Source organism: Corvus moneduloides, chromosome 3, assembly GCF_009650955.1.
Source record: "Corvus moneduloides isolate bCorMon1 chromosome 3, bCorMon1.pri, whole genome shotgun sequence".
Lineage (NCBI taxonomy): Eukaryota > Metazoa > Chordata > Aves > Passeriformes > Corvidae > Corvus > Corvus moneduloides.
Genome location: NC_045478.1, coordinates 81296145 through 81323139, shown reverse-complemented (window position 1 = coordinate 81323139; position 26995 = coordinate 81296145). Strand labels below are relative to the sequence as shown.

Genomic DNA, 26995 nt, shown 5'->3' with positions numbered 1-26995 from the left:
GACTTGGTCCATGGATGATTTTGAAAGTTTAAATTTGATTTAAATTGTGTTAAGAGCATGTAGTTATGTGTTTCTATGATTTCCACAGTTAGACTTGGGAATTACATGCATTCAGAATGGCAACATTTCCTTCAAACTTGAGACAGTTTGAGTACATTGCAATAGGACACTGGACTGTGCTTTGCTGCCCTCAAGCTGGTAGATATTTAGCTGTATAACAGTCTGGTATTTTGCAGAGCTCAGAAAGGGTTATCTGTAGCACGGATTCAAAATATTATGTATGTATTTGAAAGCTGGAAGGCACTGTTAGTGAAATGCTGAAATGAATCTTACAAATTATAAACTACCTGCTATGTCTACTGATTTTTCTTCCTTTGTTCCACCTTTCCTTTAACTCTATCAAATATTTTTTCAAGTGGTTTCTGTTTTTCTATTAAGTTTGGAAATCTAGTGGACAAATAAAAATAACTGTAATACCAGACATTATGGTTCTCCATTTACTATTTGTTTATGTTTCTGACACGGTTTTGAAAAATTAAATGGAAAGAATTTTTGTCTTAAGTGCTTAAGTACAGTGTTGTGGGTTTACTTTAACACAGGTTTGTACTGAAGTGAAAGACTGCTAATGTTTCCAAGCTTCAGGACTTCAGAATGCAACACTATTTTCTTTGGGCAGCTGTGGGAATGAATGGGCATGGGGCTCCAGCAGTATCTCCCATGTGTTCAGCAGCAGTGGGGTGGAATGATGGACACCTGTCCTCACAGGCTTGGCCGAGTCTTTAGAGCATCCCTGAACAGTCGGTGCATATGTTTTTAAATCAGCTTCCAGAACGCCCTGCGTTGCCCCAGAGCTGTACATGCTCCCTTGGAGCATTCCTAACTTACAAAATTATTTGTCATATATTGTACTTCACGAAAAATAATAAGCAGTTCAGCGTGGAAAAAATGCCACGTAGTGCTGCAGAATAAGCATTACAATTTATAAAGCTTTTTACTTTTTGTTTTGAGGAGCAACAACGAACATGCTTGTTACGAAACAAGGGCTCCAGGAGCCCCTTTTGGTGCTGTGCAGCGCCAGGTGCCCTTGTGGGCAGCAGAGCAGCCCGGAGCCCACTGCTGCCCTGGGGTAGCTGCCCCCCTCAGAAGCTGCTGGAGCGAGCGTGGCCCTGGAACGGGGGCTGTTCACTCCTTCAGCCCGAATACAGAGCAGCTGCAGCTGCCAGGTGTAGGAGAGGGGGGCTTGAGAGTGTTGTCCAAGCGCTTCTTGAACTTTGACTGGCTTGGTGCTGTGACCACTTTCCTGAGGAACACTAGGGTGCCTCTTCCAGTGTCCAGCCACTCTCTGGATGAAAACATTTTCCTAATATCTAACCTAAACCGCCCGTGACTCAGCTTCATGCCATTCCTTTGGGTTCTGTCACTGATCACCACAGAGAGATCGCTGCGTGCCTCTGCTTCCCTCACGAGGAAGTTGTAGACTGTGATGAGATCTCCCCTCAGTCTGCTCCAGGCCGAACAGACCAAATGAGCTCAGCCGCTCCTCGAATGGTTCCTTGGGTTCGAGCGTGGCGGGAGAAAGGGAGGGACGGGGAGGATCTGAGGGGCCGCTTGCGGGCGCGGTTCAGCCGTTACCGCCGCCCCCACTTTGAACTTCCCGCCCGCCGCCCGCGCTGTCCGTTCGCCGCCGCAGTTTCCAGGCTCAGCGTGCGGCAAAAGCGCCGGGTGGCCGCGGCTTCTCTGCGTCCGCTCTCGGGGCGGTGCTGAGGGCGGTCACCGGCCCGGTCCGCCGCGTTCCCTCGGGTCTGCTCTAGGCTGGTGCCTCCGGCGGCGGCGAATCTGCCGGGCCGGTCCCGCCGCTAGCGCGGTTTGGGCGGTTGTCAGGGAGAAGCAAGATGGCGGCCGCGGCGGCGGAGGAGGACACGGAGCTGCGGGACCTGCTGGTGCAGACGCTGGAGAGCAGCGGGGTGCTCAATAAGATTAAGGTGGGCGAAGAAGAGCCTCCCGCCGGCGGGGAGCGTTAGTTGGCGCTGACGGCGGCTCGCGGCCCTTCGGAGTGTGGGAGGACTGAGGCTTCCCGAGCTTCGTCCCTTCTCACTCCCGCTTCCAGCCCCGGCTGGGGCGCTCCCTCGGCGTCGCGGCCTGGCGGTGGCGCCTGCTTTCTCCGTGGTATTCCCCGGCCGCTCGTGGTGGAGCTGGTACGAGGGCCCGGGGCCTGACCGTCGCACTGCCCCGCGGCCGCGGGAATTCGGGATCCCCCGGCGGGCAGAGGGAAGGGAGTGCGGGGCCGCCGCAGGGAGCCCGGCCCCGGCTGTGCGCGTTCGCCCTCGCAGGTACCGTGTGGCCGCAAGAGCTCCCTTGCTGCCGCCAAACTGGCTGGAAGCGATGGGCAGCCGGGCGGTGCGGGACGGAATGGGTAAAGTTAATCCCTGCTTCGATACGGAAAGCCCTTACTGAAAGTTTCAAGCGGGAGTTATTGTGGGTCGCTATTTAAGCACTTGTTCTTCTTGAGTGTGGGTTGCTTCAGCTGTGCCTTGAAGGCTTGCTAACTCTGGAAGCTGTCTGGGGATGCCGCCTGCTTACAGGGAACAAATAATGCTATGTTAAGAAAATATACTGAAGATAGTGGAGTGCACGTTACTTCTGAGTCTATGGTGCAGCCTGAGCTTGTGCCAGAAAGAGTAGGAAAATTGGTTCCATGGATTCTTGTTCAAGTTAAAAAGTTCCCAGCAATAATTATTGTGCATAACAGAGATCAACACAGGTATGGAAGCCTAAAAATAAATGCGTTTCCTTCAAGGCTAGAGGAGAAATGAAGTGTAGCTTTCAGGTCAAGGATGGGGGTGTTTATCCACAGTGCTCTAAGTCTCCACAGGTGGATGGATGATCACTGCTGATATTTCAAGAACAGTTCAACAACTGAAGTGGTTTATGGAAGTGAGAGCATCTTTGTGTGCGTACTTTCAAGTCTACTGCATTTTGAACTAGTCATACTTTTCAGCAAAATAATATTCAAAACCATGTTGTTCATCCCTTTCAAATGGATGATCCTTATATAAGTTCTGTAAGTGAATGAAGGTTCTCTCTCATAGAACTGTGTTCTGAGTAGCGAGACCTTTTTCTAATAGATGTCAGACAGGCCTTTTGGGCCACCTGTTAGCCACTCACATACTGTTAAACAATGCAAGTATGGTGATAATAAAATTGTAATTAAAAAAGGAATGATAAGGCAATTGGGTCACACTGAGCTCATGAACTGTTGTTTCTTAATTCCTGCCTTTGTGTAGTATGTAAATTTTCATACTATGGTTGCCAGTCCATTGAGTTTTGTGTAAATACATTTGTTGTAGTTCACTATTCTATAATGCTTAAAGTGTGCGATATCCAATATTGTGTAAGGTGTCATTAAGGCAAATGACGTAGAAAAATACAAACTGCAGCCTCCTTGCCCCGGAGTATGTCTCTCTTTAATACAAGGCATTACTGTTTAATAACTGGGATGCTTATGGCTAAGGGTGTTGACCAGAGGAATTCATGGTGGGTTTTTTTCTTAGCTGTAAACCTTAATTGGCATGTGAGTTTGATGACTGTTGATTGGTAGTGTTAATGACTTACAGAATTTGGTCTACTATTACATGACAAAAAGCCCATTGCTGGAAGAATTAAGGTTGAACAAGCCTTCTTAAACTGTCATATTTTAATTTAAATTAGATTATACCACTCACTAAAGGAGTTGCAGTTATCCTTTTATTAAAATTAATTAAACATAGTTTTGTTCAATAGTGTTTATCTATTGTGTGTCAATATTTTTTTTATTATGTGTTAGAACTGAACATTTACATGTTATCCAAACCATTGCTTATTTTATACTTTAGAATGACCATTTTTCAAGATGGATGAGGCCAGAAAGCTATAATAATGTATTTGTGATTTATTGAAGAAGCTACATTAAGGAGAAAAATATGTGGTCAATGTATAGCTGCATTGGTATGAAGCACTATAGATAAAGACATCTCTGGAAGGATTAGAATTCAAGGGGAATTATTTCAGTGGATGGAATGTGTCGGACTGTCACACATTTTGTAACATAATGAGAGTAATTTTTAGAAAGAAACTTAGTGTCATAATTTAGTTTTCTAATAAAACATGATTTTATAATGGGTTGCAGTTTATTAGTTTATTCTTATTCTGAGATTAATTTCTTGGGTGCATTGTTGATGTAAATTACTTGGCTGAAAAAATGTTACTTATATGACATTTAAAAAATTTTTTCATGATTTTTGTATTTGTCTTAAAGTTTGAGCACTGGAGTAATTAATAAAGTAATATTGTGAAAACTGGAAGTTGTATAAATGTATTTGCTGCTTGCATTTGAGGATTTCCTGTATTCTCTAAGCTGCAATATGTGTGTGTGTATATATATATATATACACACACATATATGTATATAGTACAGATGTATACTAGATATAGTTTGTTAATCATTGGAATTAGTCTGATGAATAAGACAGCTTTCTAATAAATTCTGTAAACACATCTATAACTGTAGATATTTGTACTTAAGTGAAAATTATCACTGTTTCTGTGTGTACAAATGGGGGTGTTCTGTCTTGAAGAGAATGTGATCTTTCTCCTAGGGAAGCTGTCGTCATCTGAGCAAGAGGAGCCATTATGCTTCTTGTGTGTTTGTTTGTTATCTTGTTTTGTATTGGTTTATATCTTTTAATCTCTTCTTTTGGAATAATGTAAGTTTATATTACCTGAATTTTGCATCTTCTCTGGAATTTGCTGTTGCTACAGTTATGTGAGGGGGGTTAGCATTCCTAATGTCATATGCATAGTAAAGCTTTTGGCCAGCTAGTATTGCTAATTTCTTACTAATTTGCTTCAAAACCTAGACAGCTGAGGTATGGGCAAATGATGTGATGTTAGAGAGGATAAAAGTACTAGTTTTTAATATGAGCTGTTAACTGCATGTGCACAGGTCAGTTAAAATTGTCCTGTTTGCTTTTGCATCTTTAATCCATGTACTAGAATGAACAATGCTTTTAAATGTCTTAGAATTATTAACTGTCACAATGAGCATGCTGGGCACTACAGTGTAAGCTCCCGTTTTCTGCGTGTTGTGATGTGTTGTTTGTTTTAAAGCAGTTCATACCAGAAAATCAACTTATTTCCCGGATTCACGCAGAATCATTTTTTTTATGCAACATTTATTTCTTTTTAGTTTTATAAGTCAAATATAACAGTTTTTAATTGTTTCAAATTAACTTAAATTCAATATTTAAATGTCAATATGGTCCTCATAATATTCTCATAGAGGAGTCTAAATATGACTGGTTCCACTCCTAGTCCCAGACTTCGTTTGTGCAGGTATGTGCACAATCAATCCTTTATGTCACTTAGCCAAGATTTCAAAGTTTAGCAGGCCGTGGGGGAGAGTATACCCACCGAATGCTGAAGGATGAGAACCTTTACAGATTTTGCAGATGGAGATGACAGGGAGGGTACTAGTGACTAATATTGGTAGAGAAATTGCTGGTTATGGTTTGGCACCAGCCTTGGATTTGTGATGCATATAGACTGGTATAGGTTTTTTTCGCGGTGCTCACAGAAGTTTAGCCTGGGTTGATCACCAGCAGTTAAAACAGCTCAATGTTCTGCCATTTCTCTTTCCAGGGTAGTGCTTCTGCTCTGTATCTACCAAGGTGTATGACAGTTCTTTTGGCATTAGGAAGTGGAGATGCTGAGAGTTGTGCAGAAAGGTGCCCATGTGCCACTGAATTTTACATACTCAAGAGATTGTTTATGCTTGGACACCCATGGGGCTGTTCCACAGCACTACTCAGATGGCAATTACACATCCCTGTGCTTTGCCTGGAAGATCTCTGAGCATTATCCTGCAAAATCTTATGCATTACTTCAGTTATTTCACTGCCCTAAACACGAATGTAACCACACCATCCATTGATGCACATCTTGATAATGATTTGTGAGTGCAAGCTTGCAGGAGATTTTGCACCTCCAGCTGGCCCATTGCAGGTGTCTGAAGTAAGTGTTTGACACTTGCTGAACTTGCCTACCCCTTGTTTCTTAGGGAATACACAAAGTAGCCTGTACTGGCTTCAAAAACTATGTTCAGCTGCTGAAGTGGGTTGAGACAGGTAGTACCATATGCATTTGGCAGGCTGAAATTTATATTATGGTTTCTGCTAATGGATATTGGAGGAAAAAAAATCCCAGGACTTGCTTTGCAAAAGCTGCAGAACTCTAACGGTTTGTAGAAATGTTGAGAGATGCATGAAGCAGACAGCAAGGCTCTGTTAGCTAGCAGACAATGTCATACTCAACTATGCAATAGATGCAAAGCAGTTTATGAAGCTAAAGTGCCCACTTTTTTACCAGTATTCCACAGCATTTGGAGATCAGTGTTGGAAAACCATTCCTCATTCATATGAAATATTGCCCCAGGAATAGAAAGTATGAAGAGAGTTTGATAGGAAAAAAATTATTTTTATGAGATCTCTTTGGAAGGTGTGGGGATTGCAAGTGAATTGTGTAGCTGTACAAAGGAGACAGAATGCAAGGAACAAGCCATATCCAGAGTCTGTGCTTATTGTAAGAAATCATCTTGGTCACTGATGTGCCTACATGCTTTGAGGTGTAGAAATGAGTTTGAAGTTTTTTCCTGTTGGAAAACACTGTCTCAAGTTTTGTCTTAAGAAAGTCAGATCTCTTGTTTAAGTCCTGGATAAATATATTCCAGCACAATCAAGGACAAATACTACCAAAAAAACCCCCAGAAATTCCGTGGACATGCTAAGTATTATACATTTTGGGGGTCTGCAAGTAGGAGGTAGTTACAGGCTACAGGTCATCTTTCAGTCCTGAATGGTCTCTATCTTATCCTTTCATTTTTCATCCTGTATCTGCTATGTGAGCTGCTGTGGATGGCTTTACAAGCATACTACTCAATCAGACCAATAACCTTGTTAATGTAGGTGCTTGTTGTCTTCCTATTAAGGGCATATTTCCAAATTAGATAGGCATTTTTTTAGATGCCACCTAAAAAGTGTGTTTGGCGGGCTCTTGAGATAGTAAGAACTGTTACCCCTTTTCCAGGGAACTGCAGATTGAAGGAGCTGTTTTCCTGGACAGTACTTAAGATATGTGTACAACGGTCTCTATCTAGAACAGGGTAAACTTACCCAGGTCCTAAAGAGGAATACTACAGTTCAGTGCAGAAAAGATGCTTTTTTCATAGACTGCAATTTCTGATTTGTAGTACAGCACTCAGTAATAAACAGTGTTGTCTGATAGGTGTAAATGCCTGGAAGGAAAAGGGGAAATGTGGTTTTGTTTCAAAACACTGACCCATACATTTCTCTAACACAGACAGTATTTGTCATATACAATGTTAGCCTTAGTTGTTTTAGCTAAGTTCAGTGAAACCAAATTGCTGTTTCATTGACATGAGCTCTTGCCTGATAAAACTACTTAGGGATAGAAGAGAATGGGTGTCTTTCACAGTCTGAGAAAGAAGTCTGTAGGCTTGATGGATGTAAAAGTCATAGACACTTACTCATCAACATCTGTCTCTGTTGACATAATCCTATTTTATTGAAGACTTAGAAAGAATATGGGTGGGGAATTTGAATATCAAGCTTTGGTCTGCTTTACTACTAGATGGTGTATAAAATTCTCCATGTTGTGTTTGGATTACGTTGAAAACTGCTAGGAGAATGAGGCAGTGTGGCATAGGGAAATGTGGAAAATGACAAGATCTGATTGTAACAATGTATGAAACACAGAGTGGGCTGGTGCCAAAGGGTACTGGGGCAAAGACAAATGCAAACCATTCATACTCATTAAAAACAAAAGAAGTGTAAGAAGAACACTGTAAATGGATTAATCTGTGTAGTTATATAAACCTTCAAATCTGCTGGTGGGAGCAAATTGCTGTGGCCATACCTAATGATAGTGATCTCAGACTCTGGTGTTCAAATTCTCTGTGACTGGCTTCAGGTCTTGAAAAGCCTATATGACATTGTCCATCCTACTGGTGTAGTATGATTCATCTTTTAGTAGGGTGATTACTCCTCTGGCCTCAGCTTTGTTATTGTTGCTTTTTATGTTCTTCTGCATGAAGTTGAGCATTACTGCTTTAACCTCACACAAATTCTGGTGTAAGGTTCTCTGTCTAAATTTATTGAGATGGTACTTTGAGAATCTTTTGCTATGATCTGAGCAGTACCGACCTCAAAATATGACAGTCAGTATGTTGTTGTAGTAGTGTAAACTTTCCTTGTGGGGATAGTACAGGAAAGTGTTACTTCAAACATGGGGATGCTCACAGGATTGGAGGGTCGGTTGTGGGACTGTCTATCTGTGGAAAGGCTTTAGGGTGGTATTCTAGATAATGCAGGTAAGCTAAAGGGAGATGTAAATACCAGTGGTATTGTCTTCTGGTGATCAGCTCCTGACCTTAATTGGGCACTAAAATAAATAAAGGTGAACCAGCTATTCACAGGGAATGGTAACATCTGGGAGAAATTGACCATGTGTCATTAAATGAATAAGAAGAGGAAGAAAAGCTCCTCTATTAGTAATTAAAAGCCGTTGGATTGAATCTAGAGGAGTGAAGCAGACAAACAATCATAGTTAAGTGAAGAAAAAAAAAAAAGACAGTTGTGATACTGTCCCAGAATCTCAAAAGAAGTCAGACTCTGGATTAGCTGATGTACTGGCAGCTACTTTCAGACAACTTTATTCTCCAGTCCCATGATCCAGACCTCTAGGGGGATTTGCCATTACTCACATTCATTCATTTATTGACTGGTGTGTTTTATTTTGAACAGTTGCAATAGCCAGTCAGGAATGCTTTGGTATTTTTATTATCCTCTTATGCAAATATATTTGGTTTCTGTGGCGTAAGTGATAAAGCCTTGCAACCGTTTCAGGTTTATCTTAGTGACATAAGACTAAATAAACAAGTTATTAGCTGTTGGTTGCAAAGTTAAATGAAAACTGATTTGGTAAGAAAAATATTTAGGTTAATGGGGTGTGTAAAAGGTCTTACTGATTTACAACTGTACCGCAACACTTGAAAGAAGGTAAGAATAATAAATAAATTAGCTGCTTATAAAAGGATTTTCTGATTGAATGCTGTATCCCAGCAACTGAAAAAATGTGATTGCATTGTCAGTATGACCATTGCATATAATTATTGTAAGCATTTTACTCTTCTTTTGGTGAGAAATTCTTTTAGCTTTTTTGCATTATTTTTTGTCCTTCAAAAAGGTGTCCAAACAGGGGGTTCCTTAAAAAGAAAGTGTTTGTTTTTCCCATGAAAGGTGTTTGGGGTTTTTTTTTGTTTGGTTGTTTTTTGGGTGGGTTTTTTTTGTTTGGTTGGTTTGGTTTTGATGTTTGGGGTTTTTTTTTTGTTTTGTTGGGTTTGGGTTTTTTTTGCTTTGTTGGGGCTGTTTTGGGTGGGCAGTTACTTTTGGTTTTATTTTTTTTAATGGGAGGGAACAGTTACTTCATGTTTAGTACCTCTTGTAATGTATATGAGAAAGTCCAGACATTCTTCATATTGGTCTTATTATTAGTGTTGGAAATAAATCTTTGTTTTAAATTCTGCTTTTTTTTCTGTTGAGAAAACTTTAGTATACTGTCTTTTATAGTTTATTACTGCAGTGTTATCTACTGATTTACTTCAAAATGTCAGATTAAGAGTTGATTAAAGTGGCAAACTACTTCATCACATGTATGTTATCCATTTGGCACATTCAGTGGAAAAAGTAGAACTGTAGTGCTTACGAAAATTTTTTAAAAGTAGGCAAGGCTTAAGCTTCAATAATCAAAGTAGTCCTTAGAAGAATTCTGATTCTTTATAATAATGTATTTAGAATCGGGTAGGTAAAACATTACTACCAGGTGTATTTGAATGACTGATCTTGTTCTTTTCCTTGAGAAATTCTGGGGTTTTGAGTGTACTCTGACAAGAAATCATAGGAATTTGTATATCTTAATGTTTAGTTTTTTAATGGGTTATTATGACCTATTTGTTCATATTTCCTGAATGAATTGCAAGTGAAGGGTAGGTGTTTTGAACCTGCCTGAGAGAGATGGATGTTTAACTCTTGGCAGAAACTAATAAGAGATAACGTAGGTACTTTGGAATCTTTTTATGTACAAAGAAAAGGAGATAATGTAGGTACTTTGGAATCTTTTTATGTACAAAGAAATAATTTTGGAAGTCTTGTAGCAAATTGTGCTGCCCCCTGCCTTGTTCTCAGACTGGAAACTATTATTTCTCTGCCTGAAGTCACATTGCCTGTAATCTTAAGTGTTTTAATTGCACTGATAGAGATTACAGTCCATGCCAAGTTGCTTGAGGAGAAACAAATAGCTGTAAAGCTACGTGCTAGCTCTTTGCATCTTATGTGCATAGGCAAAACAGTGCTTGTAGAAATGCTATGTTTTTTTTTAATTTGGCAGGCAGAGTTACGAGCAGCTGTGTTTTTGGCATTAGAAGAACAAGAGAAAGTGGAGGTAAGAGAACCTTAAAAAATAAATCAGAAAGAAAAAATATCCTTCATGTAGAATTAAATATAATAGCTTTAATACTTTCTGTTTGTGAAATGTAGCAAGATAAAAAATGTATTTCTGCATAAGAACACGATGCATTAAGAACACAAAACAGGACTATCAGGGTGTCTCCTGATGTTTAAAACCAGGAATTGTTAAATAGCCTTTTGATATTATAATTTTAAGTGTCTGTCTCAGCTGGGTTTATATGGCTTCTGTCCAGTTGACCAGAATAACAAAATATTTTCTCCATCAAATACATCTTCTAAAAAAGATACCTACTTGACTGATCGAGATTTTGTCAAATCAGAATAATGTCTTTTGAAATTGAAAATATTATACTGGGGTTTTTTGACAAGTGCATTGTGAAAGCAGTTTAATGCAGTAAAATGCCAAGTGTGCTAATGCTTATGGTATTTCCCATAAGGATGTTGTAGACTTGCTTCAGGGTAATTTGCTTTAACACTTAAGGATGAACTCTTAATTAAGAGATGGACTATGTACTGATACTTTGGCAATATAATAATATTAAGGGAATGGGATACTATCATGATTGCATAACAGTACTGCTGTGGTATAGAGATACCAGTTTTGTGACCTCTTCTACTGCCAGCTTTGCTCTGTCATTGTATTTTCTAGAACTAGGGAGTAGAGAATGCTGTATGTCCAGCCTCTCTGCTTCAAAAGGAGAGGAGTGAAAAACTGTTTTATTCCTCTACTGGTTCTGTGGTTGTGCTTTTTCTGGGAAAATGCTTAACTGAAACAGACAATATTGGGATGTTAGTAAGGAGGGGAAGTAGGTATTCTATGATATGCGATTCCATATTCTAGAAATTTAACAAAAGATCATTGAGGAAGGCATGATGGAAGGGTGATATGGAAGAACAGTACCATCTCTTTATGGGAAGCTTCAGCATATTAGCGCCCAGAGAACAACCTCCCACGCTACCTGGAGAGTTTTGCTGCAGTACATTTCAGCTCACCATTTCTCAAAAAGCTTACATGTATCATGATATTTTAAATTTATACTGTAGACACTGGTGATACATTAATACTTAACACTACTCTGAATTCTTAAATATTAAGCAAGATTTCCTTTTTTCAGGTAGCACTTTCTTCTGTGTTAGCGTTTGCAACTGTAGTGATAAATACCTATAACTGATCCTTTTCTTACCCAGGATATTGATTCCATCTTAAAAATGGCATTTAGAATTTGTTTTGAAAAATCCCAGAACGATTTTGACAAACCCAGACATGGCATATTGATTTATTTCTGTTTAAAAACTGAAGAGGGCAAATCTAACAAGGGAGAAAAAAATATTTTCATTATTTCTTTGAAGGTCTTTTAATTAATAGAAGATTAGTATTGATTTGTGTACTAGTAATTAGTGTGGTCCACACTTCATCTGGAAGATTTGTAAATTTCCATTTTTTTTTTTGTAAAAGGATGGACTGAATTGCCTTAAACTTTGCACTATATTAGAGGAGCAGCTTGGGAAGTTAGCTACTTAGCTTACCTCTTCAGTCATTAGATTAAAAAAAAAAAATCAGTATGCTATTAAGAATTTTGGTGAAATTACTTTAGCTCCGAAACAAATTTAATTTGCTTAAATAAATTTATTGCTACGTAGCTTTTACTTGTAGTTGTAGAATTAATACAAAGGTAGATTTTTAAGAAGTGAATTACATAGGCAGGGCATCATTGCGGAGCAGAGTAGACCAAAACACTATCTTGCTGTGGTTTTCAGTTTCTTGCTAGCATGTAGATGACATTAATTACTGTTTGGTTTTTGCTTTTTGACAGAACAAAGCACCTCTGGTAAATGAAAGCTTGAAAAGTTTTTTAGGTACAAAGGATGGTAAGTTCTTTGTTCAGTATATACTTCTCAAGGTAATAAAAAGAGGAGACAAAGGATTACATCTTTGAATCTTATTAACAGTACAGTCTCCGTGAAATTAAGTATGCTTTTGTTTCTTTTAGGTGTCCTAATTACTACTCATTCAGAATAGAATTAAGTCTATAATTTTTAAAGTTAATATCGCTGAAGTTGCAATAAAAGCCTTAGTTTTTGACTAAGGTGATTAATGCATTGAAATTAATATTTCATGATGACTTACGGTTGTGCTACCTCAGAGACATTCTAGACCAATAGAAAGAGTAACCAGTGAAAACTAAGAGTAGAGGTCCAGGAGTGAATGGACATATATGACAAATGTCAAAGTGATGTTTTTAAAACAGCTGAATAGTTTAAAAAAATATGCTGCACATGAATTTTGTAAGCAATCTGTATGCTCTTGCAGTATTACTGGCTAAAATGATTTTGATACAACATCCGAGTTCGAAATTAGAGAGTTGGTATACAAACTTGCTATGAGGTGGTAGTTCGCTCAATGTCTAAACTATGTCCATACTGGAGCCATGTGTGCTGGTGTTAATGTTAAATCTTTGACATAAGATATTTTTATAACTGGTGTATTTTAAGTCTTCTCATTTTCTTTTTAGGTCGCTTGGTAGCAGGTCTTGTTGCAGAATTTCTACGATTTTTCAATCTTGATTTTACTTTAGCTGTTTTTCAGCCTGAATCAAGCACAGTAAGATATACTGGTTTTGTTTGTATGCTATGCTCACTGTTTGAAGTGCATGGCAATGAATGCAGAAGCTATGGCAGATTTGTTTAAACCACTTACTTGTGTGTATTAAAAATAATTTTTTTAATGCTTTGTCTGTAAAAGGTACCTAGTGTCATAAAGACACATTTTTCAGGAAAGTGGGCTAATATGACTATTTCTTTTTATCAAAATCAATGCTAGATAATAATTTAATTTTCAATTAACAAGCTGATAATTTTTGTGGGATCATACAATAGTATACAAATCCTGCATACTCCTGCAACATTTTGCCACTAACTTTACTATGTCATAATATTAAGTTGGTATTGTTACATGAAAATTAAAATAATGTCAGTCATCTACTTTGAGAGAAATTTCAGTGACACAAAGGACTTAGTACAGATATACTTGACAAAAAGTGATTGAATAGAATAGTTCAGTGGGGAGGGAAATACAGTGATCACATGGCACAACTGATTGCTTTAAGGCTTTAGATACTGAATTAGAGGGTTTTCATCATGTTTGTCCCTTTGTCTCTTTTTATGATATAAAGGTTTTAATAACAATTTTGGGTTTAAAACAGTTTCATTTCATGGCAGAATTTTTCATTACATCTCAAGTACTTTTTTTTTCTTGAAGTCAGTTTAAATATTTAATATTATAAAAATCCAGTTTTTTCAAATCGATCAGTTAGTTGACTTCTATTTCTCAGAACTTCATGTTTCTTTTTAGGGGCTTATTCAAAGAAAATCCCATACAACTGTGTTCTTTGCCAAATATCCTTAGCTAAATTAGCTGATTTATTACCAGAACACATCTGTACAAAGATTCATGTTCATGCTACCAAATAGAAACAAAACCAGCCACGCTTTGTGTTGTGTTGCTGCTCACTCTGGGGAGCAATGCTTCATTTGCATTGTAAAGGCATCTCATGCTCTTTGAAACACCCCCTTCTGTTTTCCAATAAGTGTGTCCATTTCACCTATTGCAGTGCATAAAGGAAATTTGGCCAAAGTTAAGTAAGCTGGCCAAGACTGCTGTGTATAGTGCTGAGAGATTTGACTTTGTCTTTCTCTACTAGCTCCTGGCTCTGAGCAGTTTCTTGTACTGTCTCTTTAGTCACTGTTTCAGTGTGTTTCACTAGTGGTGGCTCACTTCAGTATTTGCTTGACCAGTGTTCTGATAGGAAGTGTCACTATATGATCATAAGAGATAAGATAAACTGGTGCCCTTTGCAGTTTTGCCATCTGGGGTTGTGCTAACCAACCTGGGTTTGCTGTAGCGTTCTGCTTCTCCTATAGTGTGAAGTTGGGTTTGAGAAAGTGTTGTTGGGGTTTTTTGGATGATACCGAATTGCTTTCATCCCTTTTTCTGTCCAAACCCCTGTTGTTTTTAAAGTGGAACAGGGACCGAAAGTAAGTGTTGACCTATGCAAATGTAGTTCCATATGCACAGGATTGGCAACTCCCCATCATCCATGAATTTGCTGGAACCAGTGGCTGGGTGTCCTTGGATCCACTCTTAAATGTAATAGGCTAAAGTAACTTGGCCATATAAATTCTTAAATCCCAAAGTGTGCTAATGATGGCTTCTTGCATATTTAAAACAACTTTGCATGATCTGTGACAAGTTCAGGTACAGATCAGAAGTAAATTATGCAATAGATGGTATCTAAAAGAGGTGTAGATGTGGCTCTTAGGGACATGGTGTAGTGGTGGACTTGATGGTCTTAAGGGTCTTTTCCAACCTGAGTGATTCTATGATTTTATTACTTTAGTCCACAAGGAACAAGAAGTCATAAATAATCACTGTTTAGTCAAAATAGAGCTGTGTTAAATAAGACTTTTTTATATTACAAGATACATATTTTGTTTTCTAACAGTTATTTCTATGTTGTGATTCTTTTTTTCTATTGTCCCCCAGCTAAATGGCCTTGATGGTCGAGAAAACTTAGCCCGAGATTTGGGAATTACAGAAGCAGAAGGTACTATGGGTGGTCCCCTGTTGTTGGAGGTTGTTAGGAAGTGTCAGCAGAAAAAGATTCCAGGTGGTGGAGAAGTAAGTAATATTAACTTGGAATGTCTTTCTTTATAATGCTTTATTCATTTTTTTTCAGTGATGAAAAATAAACTGAAATTACAAACACTTGGCTATTGTTGTACTATTATAGTGTTTCAGGTCTTTATTATATTATGCCTTCAACTTATCAGAGAGATAAGAGATAACTTTATGATTATTACTTTTAATACCACCCTAGGGCTCTTTATTAATATTCTGCTACAGCATAGTAGCACGGAGTGAATGTAGATAAATGACACATAACACTGTGTCACTTATTTTCTAATTTCTGGTGTGGTTTAATAACACTGTTATCTGTACCTGTTTTCCTTGGCATACTTCTAATTTTAATATGACCTGAAAAGACTCAAATGAGTTTTGTCAAAAGCCTTAAAGGTCTTCTGAAAACATATGTACTTAAAATTAAATATATCAAAGTATTGAACTGCTTCAAGGCAATGACAGTAGTATTTGAATGGAATAGATAATTAATATGTTGATTAAATGAATTAAACCCAACCAATAGCATTTGATTGTGACTTGAAAGAAAGTTCTCTACACCCAGGATGCATTCAGTGTTCAAAAGAAAGCTTAAGTTCAGAAGGAGTTGTCATAGACTTCTTAATAGCAATTTTCTGTCACACAGAAGGGGGGTTTCCTTGAGCCCTTGGTGTTTGATCAGTCTGGGAATGCCCCAGGAAAGCCAAGACCCTTGTGCCTGGCCAGTCTGTCCGTGTCCTGTTATGGGGACTCCAGTGAGCAGTCCACTGCATGGTAGGCTGTTCAGCTGACTTGCAGAGGCACACGTGCTGGCACTGTATTGGAGTCAAATCCCTTAGGACAATTTAGAAAGGGAGAGCACCTCCTGGATCTCCTCACTCAGCTGAGCATGGTCTGTGCTGCTGGCAGCTGGTAGGAAGGACTTGCGCTGAATAGTTTACGGAGTAACACACTTGATTGATAATCACACTGATAAGAGAAAATTGTGACAGACTGAGGTGTGAAGATTGTCAGTGATAACAACAGACTGAAAAAATGTATTTAAAGCAATATACAGACAAGCTCTAACCACCAATAAAAGCTAGCTCAAGATAATTGCTCAGCATGCATCGAATATGGTCCTTACCCAAAGGGCACCCCAGTAGTGGAGAAGACAGGTTCAGCTTGTCAGCTGATCCCAGAAGTTATGATGGAATCTTCCATAACTTCTCCCTGTTCTTAACTTTTATACTATTTCTTTACATTTAGTTGGAGCTTGAGTGACTGGTAGTCATACACACTTTTGTTAATGAATGGTGTAAAATTCTCTTGCTTCACTCTTTAAGAACAGTCAGTAAAATACAGAGCGCATGCTCAGTGAGGGGTGGTTGTACCTTGGAGGTGGGTAACTTTGGGATGGAGGTGTGCGTTGTTTCATTATCATCTGAGTAGAGTTTGCCACAGTTGCTGGTTCACAGCAGCAAGGCAAGGTCTCCATCTGCCTTGTCTGACAGCTGCTCTGTGTTTTGCCAGTTACATGGTACCATCAAGTTGTTGTCCTTGCAAGGATTACTGCAGAGCCTGGATGCAGAGTCTTCACTCTGCTCCACCCTGTTTCATCCCTCTTAGAGTGTGCTTGGGGATGTGGGCTACCTGCTGTGTGGAATCATTGTGGAATGTATTTCATGCAGGCCAACTACGTTCCATCCAGGAAGTAGCAGCTGCATTTCATCCTGTGATTTCCATACTGTGTGTAACTACAACTTCCCAGTTTTCTCTAGTTCTTCTGTCAGTTGTCTTCCCACACATGGTGTCAGGGTTTGCAAACTGTGGGAGTGCAGATGGTAGCCTTGTTTCTTGTTGGATGCAATTATCATAGAATCAGAGAATCACTGAGGTTGAAAGAGACCTTTAAGATCATCCAGTCCAAGCATCAGCATAGCACCATCACTGTAACCCCTAACCCACAGCACCCAGCACCAGATCCAGATGCCTCTTGAACACCTCCAAGGATGGTGACTCCACCACCCCTCTGGGCAACCTATTCCAGTGCCTGACCACTGTAACAATGAAACATTTTTTTTTCTAATACCTAATCTGAATTTCCCCTGTCTCATCTTAAGGCCGTTTCCTCTAGACCTCTCGCTGCAGGCATGGTAGAAGACACTGGTCCCCACCTCACTACAACCGTCCTGAGCCTCCTCTTGTTTATACTAACTCCCTCAACTGTTCCTCTTAGGACATGTTTCCTATCTCCTTCAGGAGCCTTGTTGCCCTTCTCTGGACGTGCTCCAGCACCTCAATATCTTTTCTAGTGTGAGGGGCCCAAAACTGAACGCAGTAGTTGAGATGTGACCTCACCAGTGCCAGTTATTACAAAATTAAATATATATTTTTAATAAGGGCTTATTTGAAACTTCTTAGGTGGCTCCAGTTCTAAGTGACAGCCAGTGCCCCACATCAAAATCATCTGATGGACGGTCAAGTGCACACTCTATACCAAATAAGGTAAGATTATATATAATGAAAAGCTTTGTAACGTACATGAGATGAGTAAAAGAGAGAACTCCTATGAAACTGCAGATATGACAGCAGTCATGTAAATGATCTGCAATTTGAAAGTATTTGTTCCACTTCAGCAAAACTTTCATATATGTGATTCCAAGCAAAGACTAGCTGTTGTGCTTATACTTTGACATAGTAGCAGTTTGTTCCCTCAGGGCCCAGAACAGAAAAGTAGCTGTAGCTTCCCATTTATTGTAGTCAGGCTATTAAGCTCATAATTTTCAAAAACAATTCTGTTCCTCTAGGATAGGAAATTAAAGTCTTTTTATTACTACTACTTACAGGTTTAAGTACTTTTTCCTGCCCTCAAAAACTGAGCTATTTCCAGCAATTGAATGTTATTCTGTGACTGAGATAAAATAACCTTGGTGTGAAAAAGACCTACCAAGGTGATTTTAACTTTCATGGCCTTTAGTTTGAAAATTTTGCTTCAGCCTTCCAAATGAAAGTTAATGGCTGATAAAAAAAGTACTTCAGACAGTACAACCTACATATTGGCTATCTGGATTAAATAATACTTTTTGTTTTGTTTCAAAACTATGCTGCTATTAGTTTGTAGAAAGGAAGCTAATGTAATAAATCTTTTACTGGCTTGATTTTAATAAGTCTAGGAGAAAGTAAAAGTATCAGTACTCCTTGCTAGGTGGTAATAGAAAAACATTTTTCTTTCACTGCACCTTGATTATCTAGGTAAATTAGAGTATTGTTCTTTGGGCCAAAAAGCCATGCTAAGTTACAGCTTGAGTTGTATGACTTGATGTTAAAGGTTGCACATGGAATTGTCCTTACATTGTAGACTGTAGGTGTGAGCCATAAGCATTAGAAAAAGACTAAAAGTTATGTACTTTTAAAATCTCACTATTGTCAGTTTTGGTTTTAGTATTTGAAGAGAGAATATATCAGTAACTGCAGTTTTCTTATGCTTATTACTTTAAAACCTGATACTATACTGCAGAGATTACCATTTAATATGGAATTTAGAGTAATTTTCATGGGTTTAAATTGATTTCTTTTGAAGGCAATGGCTGTAACTAGGAACCTTTGTTTGTTGATGTGTTGTGAAATAACATGAATAAAGCATAAGAATCAGTCTGTCTATAGATTTCTTTATTTGATAACCAGGATACTTTTAAATGGTTTGCTTTTATAATAGAAGTGATGTAGATAGCATAGCAATGCACAGGATGGAACAAAAGATTTTAATGGCAGCAACAATAAAGAACACTTTCTAAAGTAATGAAACAACTTTTTTCTGGTGTGATCCTTGATGATACTAATAAACTTATTAGTACTTCTCAGGAATTTGAGGTAATATTTTAAAAAGTGATGCTAGGTGTATGTAATGTGTTGGGCATTTATGTATACACTTAGAGTATTATGTGACACGAGTACTTACTCCATTCTTTATCTTTCAAGGCTGCTGACAAGATTCAGAGTGATACAAGTGTCTCATCAGGGGAAGCAAGCAAAAGAAGTATTCATTTTCTGCCTAATGAAGCAAAACTAGATCCTCAACTAGAAAACAAAGACTTGAATACCAAAGAAAAAAGTGATCCAGTTATGGATGAAGATGATGTAGAGGGAGATTCTTTCTTTGATGACCCTATACCCAAACCAGAAAGAACTTATGGCTGGTAGGTAACATAGGTGTTCTACTTAATATGTGGTTCATTTTATCTTCTGTATGCTGCAGGCCTTTGAGAGCTATTTGTTACTTGATTATTTGCAATTGTGTTTAGATCTGTAACATTTTGTTTCTGAAGTATTCATTTCTCTGATTCTGTTCTATTCCATGATTCTGTTCTATTCTATGCACAGTGTCCTCTGGGATCTCTTGGATGTAATATGAGTAGAGAAACCTGTGTCACTTTAAGGTGCATCATTTAGGGTATCTAATATCCTCAGCCTGTTTCTTGGGTGGAGTGAACATGTATGAGGCACAGACATCAGCATTTCTTCTTGCAACAGAGCTGCAGTGGTGATCTATACTAAAGGAAGTGGACAGTGACAGGGATAGTGCATTAAATACTTGTACGGCTTTGTAAGGAATACAAAAACCACTTCAAACTGGCTTCATAGGCTGTAATAATAAGGAAGTTTTCTTACAGATGAGGGTTTCCTCTTCACGTTGCAACACCTTTTGTGTGCAGTTCTGTGTTTTCAGTGACTTCTGTGTATGTCAATTTTGCAGATGCATCCAAAGCACGTGTTTTATTGTTCATCTGTGGAATCTGATGACTGAAAAATGCCATTTGAAACAAGAACTAGTGACTGAACTGTGCAGCAGCTTTGTTACAAAGCTGAAAAACCTATCTTTGTGTTACCATGTTGAGTTACCTTGAAGCTTAGCTTAGATAGCACTATATTGAGAAATGCTGCAGGATCACTTCATGGTGTTCTTTTGCTGTGCTCAAGTAATAGAGAATTGCTCCAGCTTAGCAGACATTAAGAAGAGGTTGCAGAATCATTTGTAAGTCAATACAATTAGTATTTTGTAGCACATAGTGTTATTGTGATGCAGCTATTACAGTAATACCCCATAATAAGGTTTGCTGAATATGTTAACAACAAATGAGCTAGAATCTATTTGTAGCTGAGCTGTGTGTGCTGAATCGTTCATTTTTACCTTCCTGGCAACTCTTCTAGAGGGCAAAAAACCCCACATTCTTCAGGTGGAATTCCCTTTGTGGTATGTTGTGCTGGTGTACTCAAGTCCCAAGGGGTAAGTAAATAGGAGAGCTGCCAGCACTGCTTTCTTTGCAAAAAGGTAATTTCCTTATTGAAATCTTGCCTGTTCCTTTAAGATGGTTTCAGTGGAGAGAAAAGGAGCAAGGAGTTGCTAATGACAGTGTGAGAGATGATCGAGGGTCTCTAGGTCTCTGACCCATTGTTAAAAATTTTGAAGCATTTTAATGTGTGATGTTACACGTGATATTTTGGTGGTCTAGATATAATGAATGATTCAAATTATGTCCATTGTTAATAGGAATAGAATCAAAATAGTAAACAGTTCTGGCAATACTAAATGTGAAAATCTTGGTCTCTTTTAATTTGCATTTCTTCATCCTCTGCTTGTAAATAGAATTCGAACCAGGTAGTGGGCAAAGGAACTTTAACATGCAATGAGTTCTGTCTTCCTATAACCGAGAGGTTTTCATTCTGTGAACTGACTGCTCTTAGAATTAATAGCTTCATCAGATGTAATCTCTTTTAGATGTAAAACAAACTAAAGTACTGATTTATATCTGAATCTTTTTTCTTTTGGCTGCATTTACATGTGGGAATGATGAAAGGTCCCTAGACATAAATAGTGATGCTGATGATGGTACTCTGTCTGTGAGAGAAGACAGGCAGAAGTCTTTGCATGGGTGAGAATGTGACTTTCTCAGTGAATGTTGTGGTTGACACTTGTGCCAGTGAACTGCCTACTGCTTTTAAGGTTGCAGTGTGAATAGTCCTTTTCCCTTTCTCTTTTTTGCTTTAATACTGCTTTTCTAGTTTTATGACAATTTGATAACAGAAAATAAAATAATTATGCATATTTTACAGCTCTGTGGAGTACTTATTTATTTGGTTTTTTACAGGAAAACTGAGGCTAATAAAGGAGGAGGTCTAGCATCCCTTTCTGATGCACCACCTCTAAAAAGTGGGTTAAGCTCCCTGACTGGTGCACCTTTGCTAAAGGAGTCTGATAGTAAGTTTTCATATGTTTTTGTGGTTTGATGATTGTAGAAGGTATTTCTGTAATGAAATGAATAAGCTATACGTTCAGATGGAAATATAGAGTATGTGGCCCCCTTCTGGTTGTAATGTGCTTTACAGTAGTGCTTTCTTGGTGAGCAATGGCGCTGGTTTGGATATATTGTGCTACCACTGGGGCATTTTATGCTTTGGAGCATGAAATACTTATCTACATCCCTTTTTTTTGTGTGTATATAAAGCAGTGTATAATTCTACTGCTCAGTTTTAAACTGAAATTGGCTTACTCCTTTGTATCATCTTAAGTTATTTGTATCAGTTCTTTAGAGGTATTTGCTTTCATGTTGTAAATCCCTGAGTAGTGGGAGATTATCCCTGTTTACTCCTCAAGTTTTTGAATGTTATCAGAGTTCAACTCTGAAAATTTAATATGATACTGCTATACTATACTATAAAAGTACGTAAGGCTGTTATAAAAGAATAATTGTTACAAATGTTTGGTTGGTGTGTGTAAATGGGATCTTATTGAAGAGTCACAAGTCAAATTTCTGATATAAGTGCTTTTGTTTACAGATTTGGATAGAAACTCTGTTTTGAAAGACCTGCGGTTGGTGAATGCAAAGCTGGGATCACTAGAATTAGGCAAGTAACTGCTAAACATGAGGAAGCTCTGATATTTTAGGTTGGCCAGAACTGATAAATTCTGGCCCAGCTTCTTAAAGGAATCTGAGAAACTCAAATACACATATTGAACTAAAATCTTCAGCTTCAACTTATGTCATTCTAGTTAACATATATTGTGAAGCTTAATGTAGTTAAGAGCAAGATGTGATCTAAAGAAATACAGAAAAGTGAAAACTGGTGTTTTATGGATTAATATTTTACACATGGAGCAAAAATTTGATTCATTCTGTACATGCATTTACTAGTATCAAGTGATGAATTTTGTTCTTGAGGTTTCTACAAAAAGAGCAGGTTTGTATTTTTGGTAAAAATAGCCCAATAAGTATTACTGCTTTTCAGTGGCATATTTATTTGCCTTCCACACCTTTGAAAGTTGCCTTGCTTTTGGTGCAATAAGAAGAAGGTGTGAAGGAAGAATTCTCTCAAGATATAGCTGCCAAGTATTTAAGTTTTGTATTCAGCAATGCAGCTAACGTCCTGAAAACATATGTTCAGTTTTGAAACCGTTTATGTTAATAATACTGAGATTAATTGATGACAAAGATAACTTGTCCTTCTAATCTGCATAAGTAATTTAAGCTACTCCCACTCTTTCTGGTCATCAAACCATGTATTTTAGTGCAGGAATAGATGGGGTTTTTTGTGTTTCCTGAAGAGAAAACTTGTTTGATTAATAGCTTTTAAACCTTATTTAGGAAATGGAGATGATGATGAATATGCTGATGACTTCAACAGGTAAGAGAAGGATGATACCCAGTAGGATAGTATTTTATGCACTATAAGCATATGCACTAGCATATTTGAATTATTTCATAATATGTCAGACAGTCACTATCACTGGAATCTCTCAGTATTTCTGAACTGCTTTAAGCTTCAGTTTGCTATTTTAATACATTTACTTACAAGTTAAAAAAACAACCAAGCCAGGTCCCTTTTTGTATAGGGATAATGAATTCCTGAAAAACCTACTGCTAACTCTCGGATGATACTATTTTTTTTTGTGGAGGGGGTTTGAGGTTTATTTCTTTTTTTCTGAACCATGCACTTAATAATGTTTTAGCAATTAATGCAATTATAATAAAATCTGGGAAATAAAGCATCATGAGTAGTCAGTAATAAATATTTAATAGCCTTATGCTTATGATGTGGAGGTATTGGTGTTGTAAACTGCATGATCAAGGCCTAAGTATTTCTCAGTATTTACTATGGCTTCATATAGGCAGGAAGCCTTTAGTTGTTATGGGGTTTTAAGTAACTTCACATCTAACTTGCTAGGAAGTGAAATTCCAATCAAATGTCAGGTATGAAGTAAATGTCATACGTGGATGTTTGATAAGGAAGTCTTATTTCTGTGCTTATGGTTTTCTTTCTTCTTAGTACAAGTCATCGCTCAGAAAAAAGCGACATCAGTATCGGTGAAGAAATAGATGAACTTTCTGTGGGAACAGAAGAGTCAAATGCCAGTGATAAAGTATGATTATTTTTAAATTGTTGTTCTTTTTATTCTTCTGATCTTATCTTGACTTTGTTTCCAGCCTTCTGTGAAGTAATGTGCCATTATCCTAAGTTCCTAGGTTATATGTTAAGGTTGCATTATTTGTTATGTTCTGTGTTTTACACTTAGTATCTGTGCTAAGTTAGATGCTATACTGATTTTAAAAATCCCAACAAAACACAAACCCTGCAACAATTGTTCAGTAGTACAATTCACTGTGCCTTTCTAGGTGTGTAAAAAGTATTTGAAACTGGTTCATTCCCAACATATAAAGGTTTACCGCAGTATCTCAAGATCTGTCTGAATACCTCCCAAAGGATTGAGTAATCTCACTGAAAGCTTGAGGCCAAAAGGTATATGAAAGCATATGAAGGAATACATGACATAATACTTACTGTTTGTGTGATTTCTGAGTTTGCAATTTTATTTATTTTCCAGCTTGAAAGCATCACACAAGACCTTACCATTTCTCAGTTAAGCGACGTTGCAGATTATCTAGAAGATGTGGCGTAGAATTGGACAGCAAAAATCTTTCATTGTGCTCGACTAGAAGACTGCTGTGGACTATTAATTTCAGACAATCACCTTTTGCTGGAATGTCCACTCTCTATTTGTGCCTTGTGTTTCAAAAAGACTGTAGGTGAAGAAGGTTTTTAAATACTCTTAACAAGAACTAAATGAAATAGTGTGTTCCCATTTGAGTCTGATATCAGAATTACTTTCTTCATTTGGCTCAGCCAAACCTTTCACAGCAGGAGGTGGATTTTCCAAGCAGAATGTCCATTGCTGGCAGTGGACATAATAAAAACCAATTGACAAGAGAACATCGAGAAAGAGGCATGTGGCAACTTGCACTGTTATTTTAACAGTCAGATTTTTTTTTAAAGATAACCAAAGCAAGAACCTTCAAAGGTAGTGGTTCAACTCACACTTCTTTTAACACAATCTTGTCAAGTCAGCATGTAGTACATATTTATGGTAACTCTAGCCACAATACCTAATTCCTCCAGACTTACTTGAAACAGCTGTTTTACAGACTCTTCTGAAAGTTGGACTTTACCTTTTTTAAGGCATATTAAACTGAGAGTATCTAAACTCTTAAATCTAAATTTAGCTGTATTTAGGAGCTAAATTTAGCACTAGTCTTAACTCAGAATATTCTTGTTTCAATATGTTTGTCAGACCATTGAAGTTAAGACCTAAGCTGTTTTTATATATGATAAATTCATCAATGTTATCTGTTGTTAAATCACGAAAAGTAATTTTGTAAGGATTCACAAATCAGTAACTAAATCTCATGGGGTTTTGTTAAGTTTTTAACAGTGTGTAATACTTAGTGGAGCTTTTATTATTGAGGGCTCTTCATGTGCTGTAAGATCACTTTCATTCTTGAAAATATTTTAAGTAAAAATGGGCGCCAAAAAATGAAACTACTAAACTTCTGCTTTTCAAATTCTGACTGCTGTACAAAGTTAAATGCAAATATTTTAGAATACCGTACTGAAGACATTATGGACACTAAGTTCTAGCTAAGAGCAAATTCTTGTATTTTCATGATACTCTTGTGGAAGAGGGTCAGTCATGGAAAGGTTGAACAGTTCTTTAATGATACTGTTGCAAGTGGCGCTGCTATAATGTGGAGGTCATGGACATTTGTAATACTGAAACAAAACTTCAAAATGTGCACTTTCTGAACATTGTGAACACATCTGGAAAATAGACATGTAAGTGAATATAAATAATTTAACTTTTTTTTTAGACTTTGTAATTTTCTTGTTCAGGAACACTGTTGGCCTGTTGTCAGTAGTCACCACAGTGGAAGTAGCATGCTAAACTAAAGCCATTGGTTAAGCATATAAAGCTGCTACTGGCACTGGAAGATGACTTAAATATTTTTTTGCACTGGGCCAGCAGGCCTGGAGCAGTGCTGGGAAGTTAGGCTTGTACATTACATAAATGATTTGAGAGGAGACAGAAAAAGTGTGCCTTTTATTTATGTGCACCCCAAAAAAAGCCAGCAAAAAAGCATCAGAGTATTTAGTCATGGTGTTAACTTTTAACTTTGTGCCATATCGTAGCAGCTGAACACAGAGGAGAATTTTTTTCACCCCAAAAAGTCAATGTGCCATAACTTCAAATAGAAACAATGTTGTAACACATGATATAGCCTGTGTAAAAATTCATTTAAAGGTAGGGGAACGTGTGCCTCAAGATACTGTGTATGGAAAAGTTTGGATTGGACTTTTTTATCCCTTTTTTTCTTTTTTTTTTTTTTTTTTTTTTTGGTTACAAAGAGCATCAGCATGTCTGAAGGAAATAAAATTCCACATGAACAGTTGTTCTCTGGCATTCATTTTTAAGGTCTACAGAATAATGCAGAGGCAGTGTTGTTTGCTTTCTTACATGCCTTGGGAAAACATGATGTTCCATTACCTGTTAGCTGTAGGATGTGTGGCAATTTATCATACCAAAAGAAACCAAAAGTTTATTAAAATATTTCTAATTGCATTTGAAGATGTGGCCTTTTCAATAACTAATTAGATATTTTAAGTGTTAACATGACTTGTGTTAACAGCCAAGTGTTGTTCTCTTACCTTGGGAGTTAATTGGAGACCTTGCACTTTGGCTCTAATTGAAGGAAATACCAAAAAGTGGCAAGTCTCTGTGCTGTTCCTCCTGTGAGCTTTTACTGAATTGTGTATAGTAATTCAAATTGTAAAATAAAGCTATTGTGCTGGCTAAATTGTGTTTTGAGACTTGTTGAACCAGAAATCTTAACATTTAGGTAAATTAAGAAAGCTCTGTGGGATTTGAGGGGTTTTCATGAAAAATTCTTTTTTTATAGTCCAGTCTGCAATTGGGAATTCTTTTAAGCCCAAAGGATCTTGCAGTTCCTGATGATGAATCTGGTTAAGGCTTGACAGAATTACATTAGTGGTATCAGCCCAAGTTGTCAGATGGTTTGTGATTCAACAAAGGAAAAAAAACCAACAATCTTAGTTGGCAAAATTTTGTCTTGTTTACCATTGTTAGAGGTATTTAAACATAAGTCACAAGTTAAGCTCTCTTGAATGCCTGTTTCACTGTATATTTCAAACCATAGTGTTTAGTATTTCACATTAGGCTTCTCCCTGAAGGACCAATGTAGTTGAGTACCCCACCTCAGATGTGTTAGAATTAACAACCAGAGCCCTGTCATAAAAGATGGGAACGTTTCTGTGAGCAGAGAAGCAAGTGTCTGAGAAGGGCACTGATGACTGCTCTGTGCAGTTCTGTATCAATTAGGTCTGGTTAGAAATACCCTGTTTTGTTGTAATT

General features: G+C 37.8%; 1 protein-coding gene across 2 annotated transcripts; it reads left to right on the top strand.

The window, feature by feature from the left end:
- Nucleotides 1-1685: 1685 nt before the first annotated feature.
- On the top strand, nucleotides 1686-26420 carry CEP43 (centrosomal protein 43). Of its 2 annotated transcripts, XM_032102437.1 has the most exons (12): nucleotides 1686-1982; nucleotides 10498-10551; nucleotides 12392-12446; nucleotides 13091-13179; nucleotides 15121-15255; nucleotides 17659-17742; nucleotides 19216-19433; nucleotides 21384-21493; nucleotides 22072-22140; nucleotides 22878-22917; nucleotides 23560-23653; nucleotides 24116-26420. In XM_032102437.1, exons 1-12 carry the CDS (start codon nucleotides 1893-1895, stop codon nucleotides 24188-24190), a joined length of 1113 nt encoding a protein of 370 aa, XP_031958328.1. In that variant the 5' UTR covers nucleotides 1686-1892; the 3' UTR covers nucleotides 24191-26420. The 2 variants fall into 2 exon arrangements, with proteins under 2 accessions (XP_031958328.1, XP_031958329.1); XM_032102438.1 differs by lacking the exons at nucleotides 10498-10551; nucleotides 12392-12446; nucleotides 13091-13179.
- Nucleotides 26421-26995: the final 575 nt, after the last annotated feature.

Bases quoted from the DNA above. Each gene is read 5' to 3' on its own strand.
- CEP43 (XM_032102437.1), top strand. From the start codon at position 1,893: ATGGCGGCCGCGGCGGCGGAGGAGGACACGGAGCTGCGGGACCTGCTG. The intron at 12,447-13,090 runs GTAAGTTCTTTG...TTTTCTTTTTAG, and splicing joins TTTTTTAGGTACAAAGGATG to GTCGCTTGGTAGCAGGTCTT. The intron at 19,434-21,383 runs GTAGGTAACATA...GGTTTTTTACAG, and splicing joins CCAGAAAGAACTTATGGCTG to GAAAACTGAGGCTAATAAAG.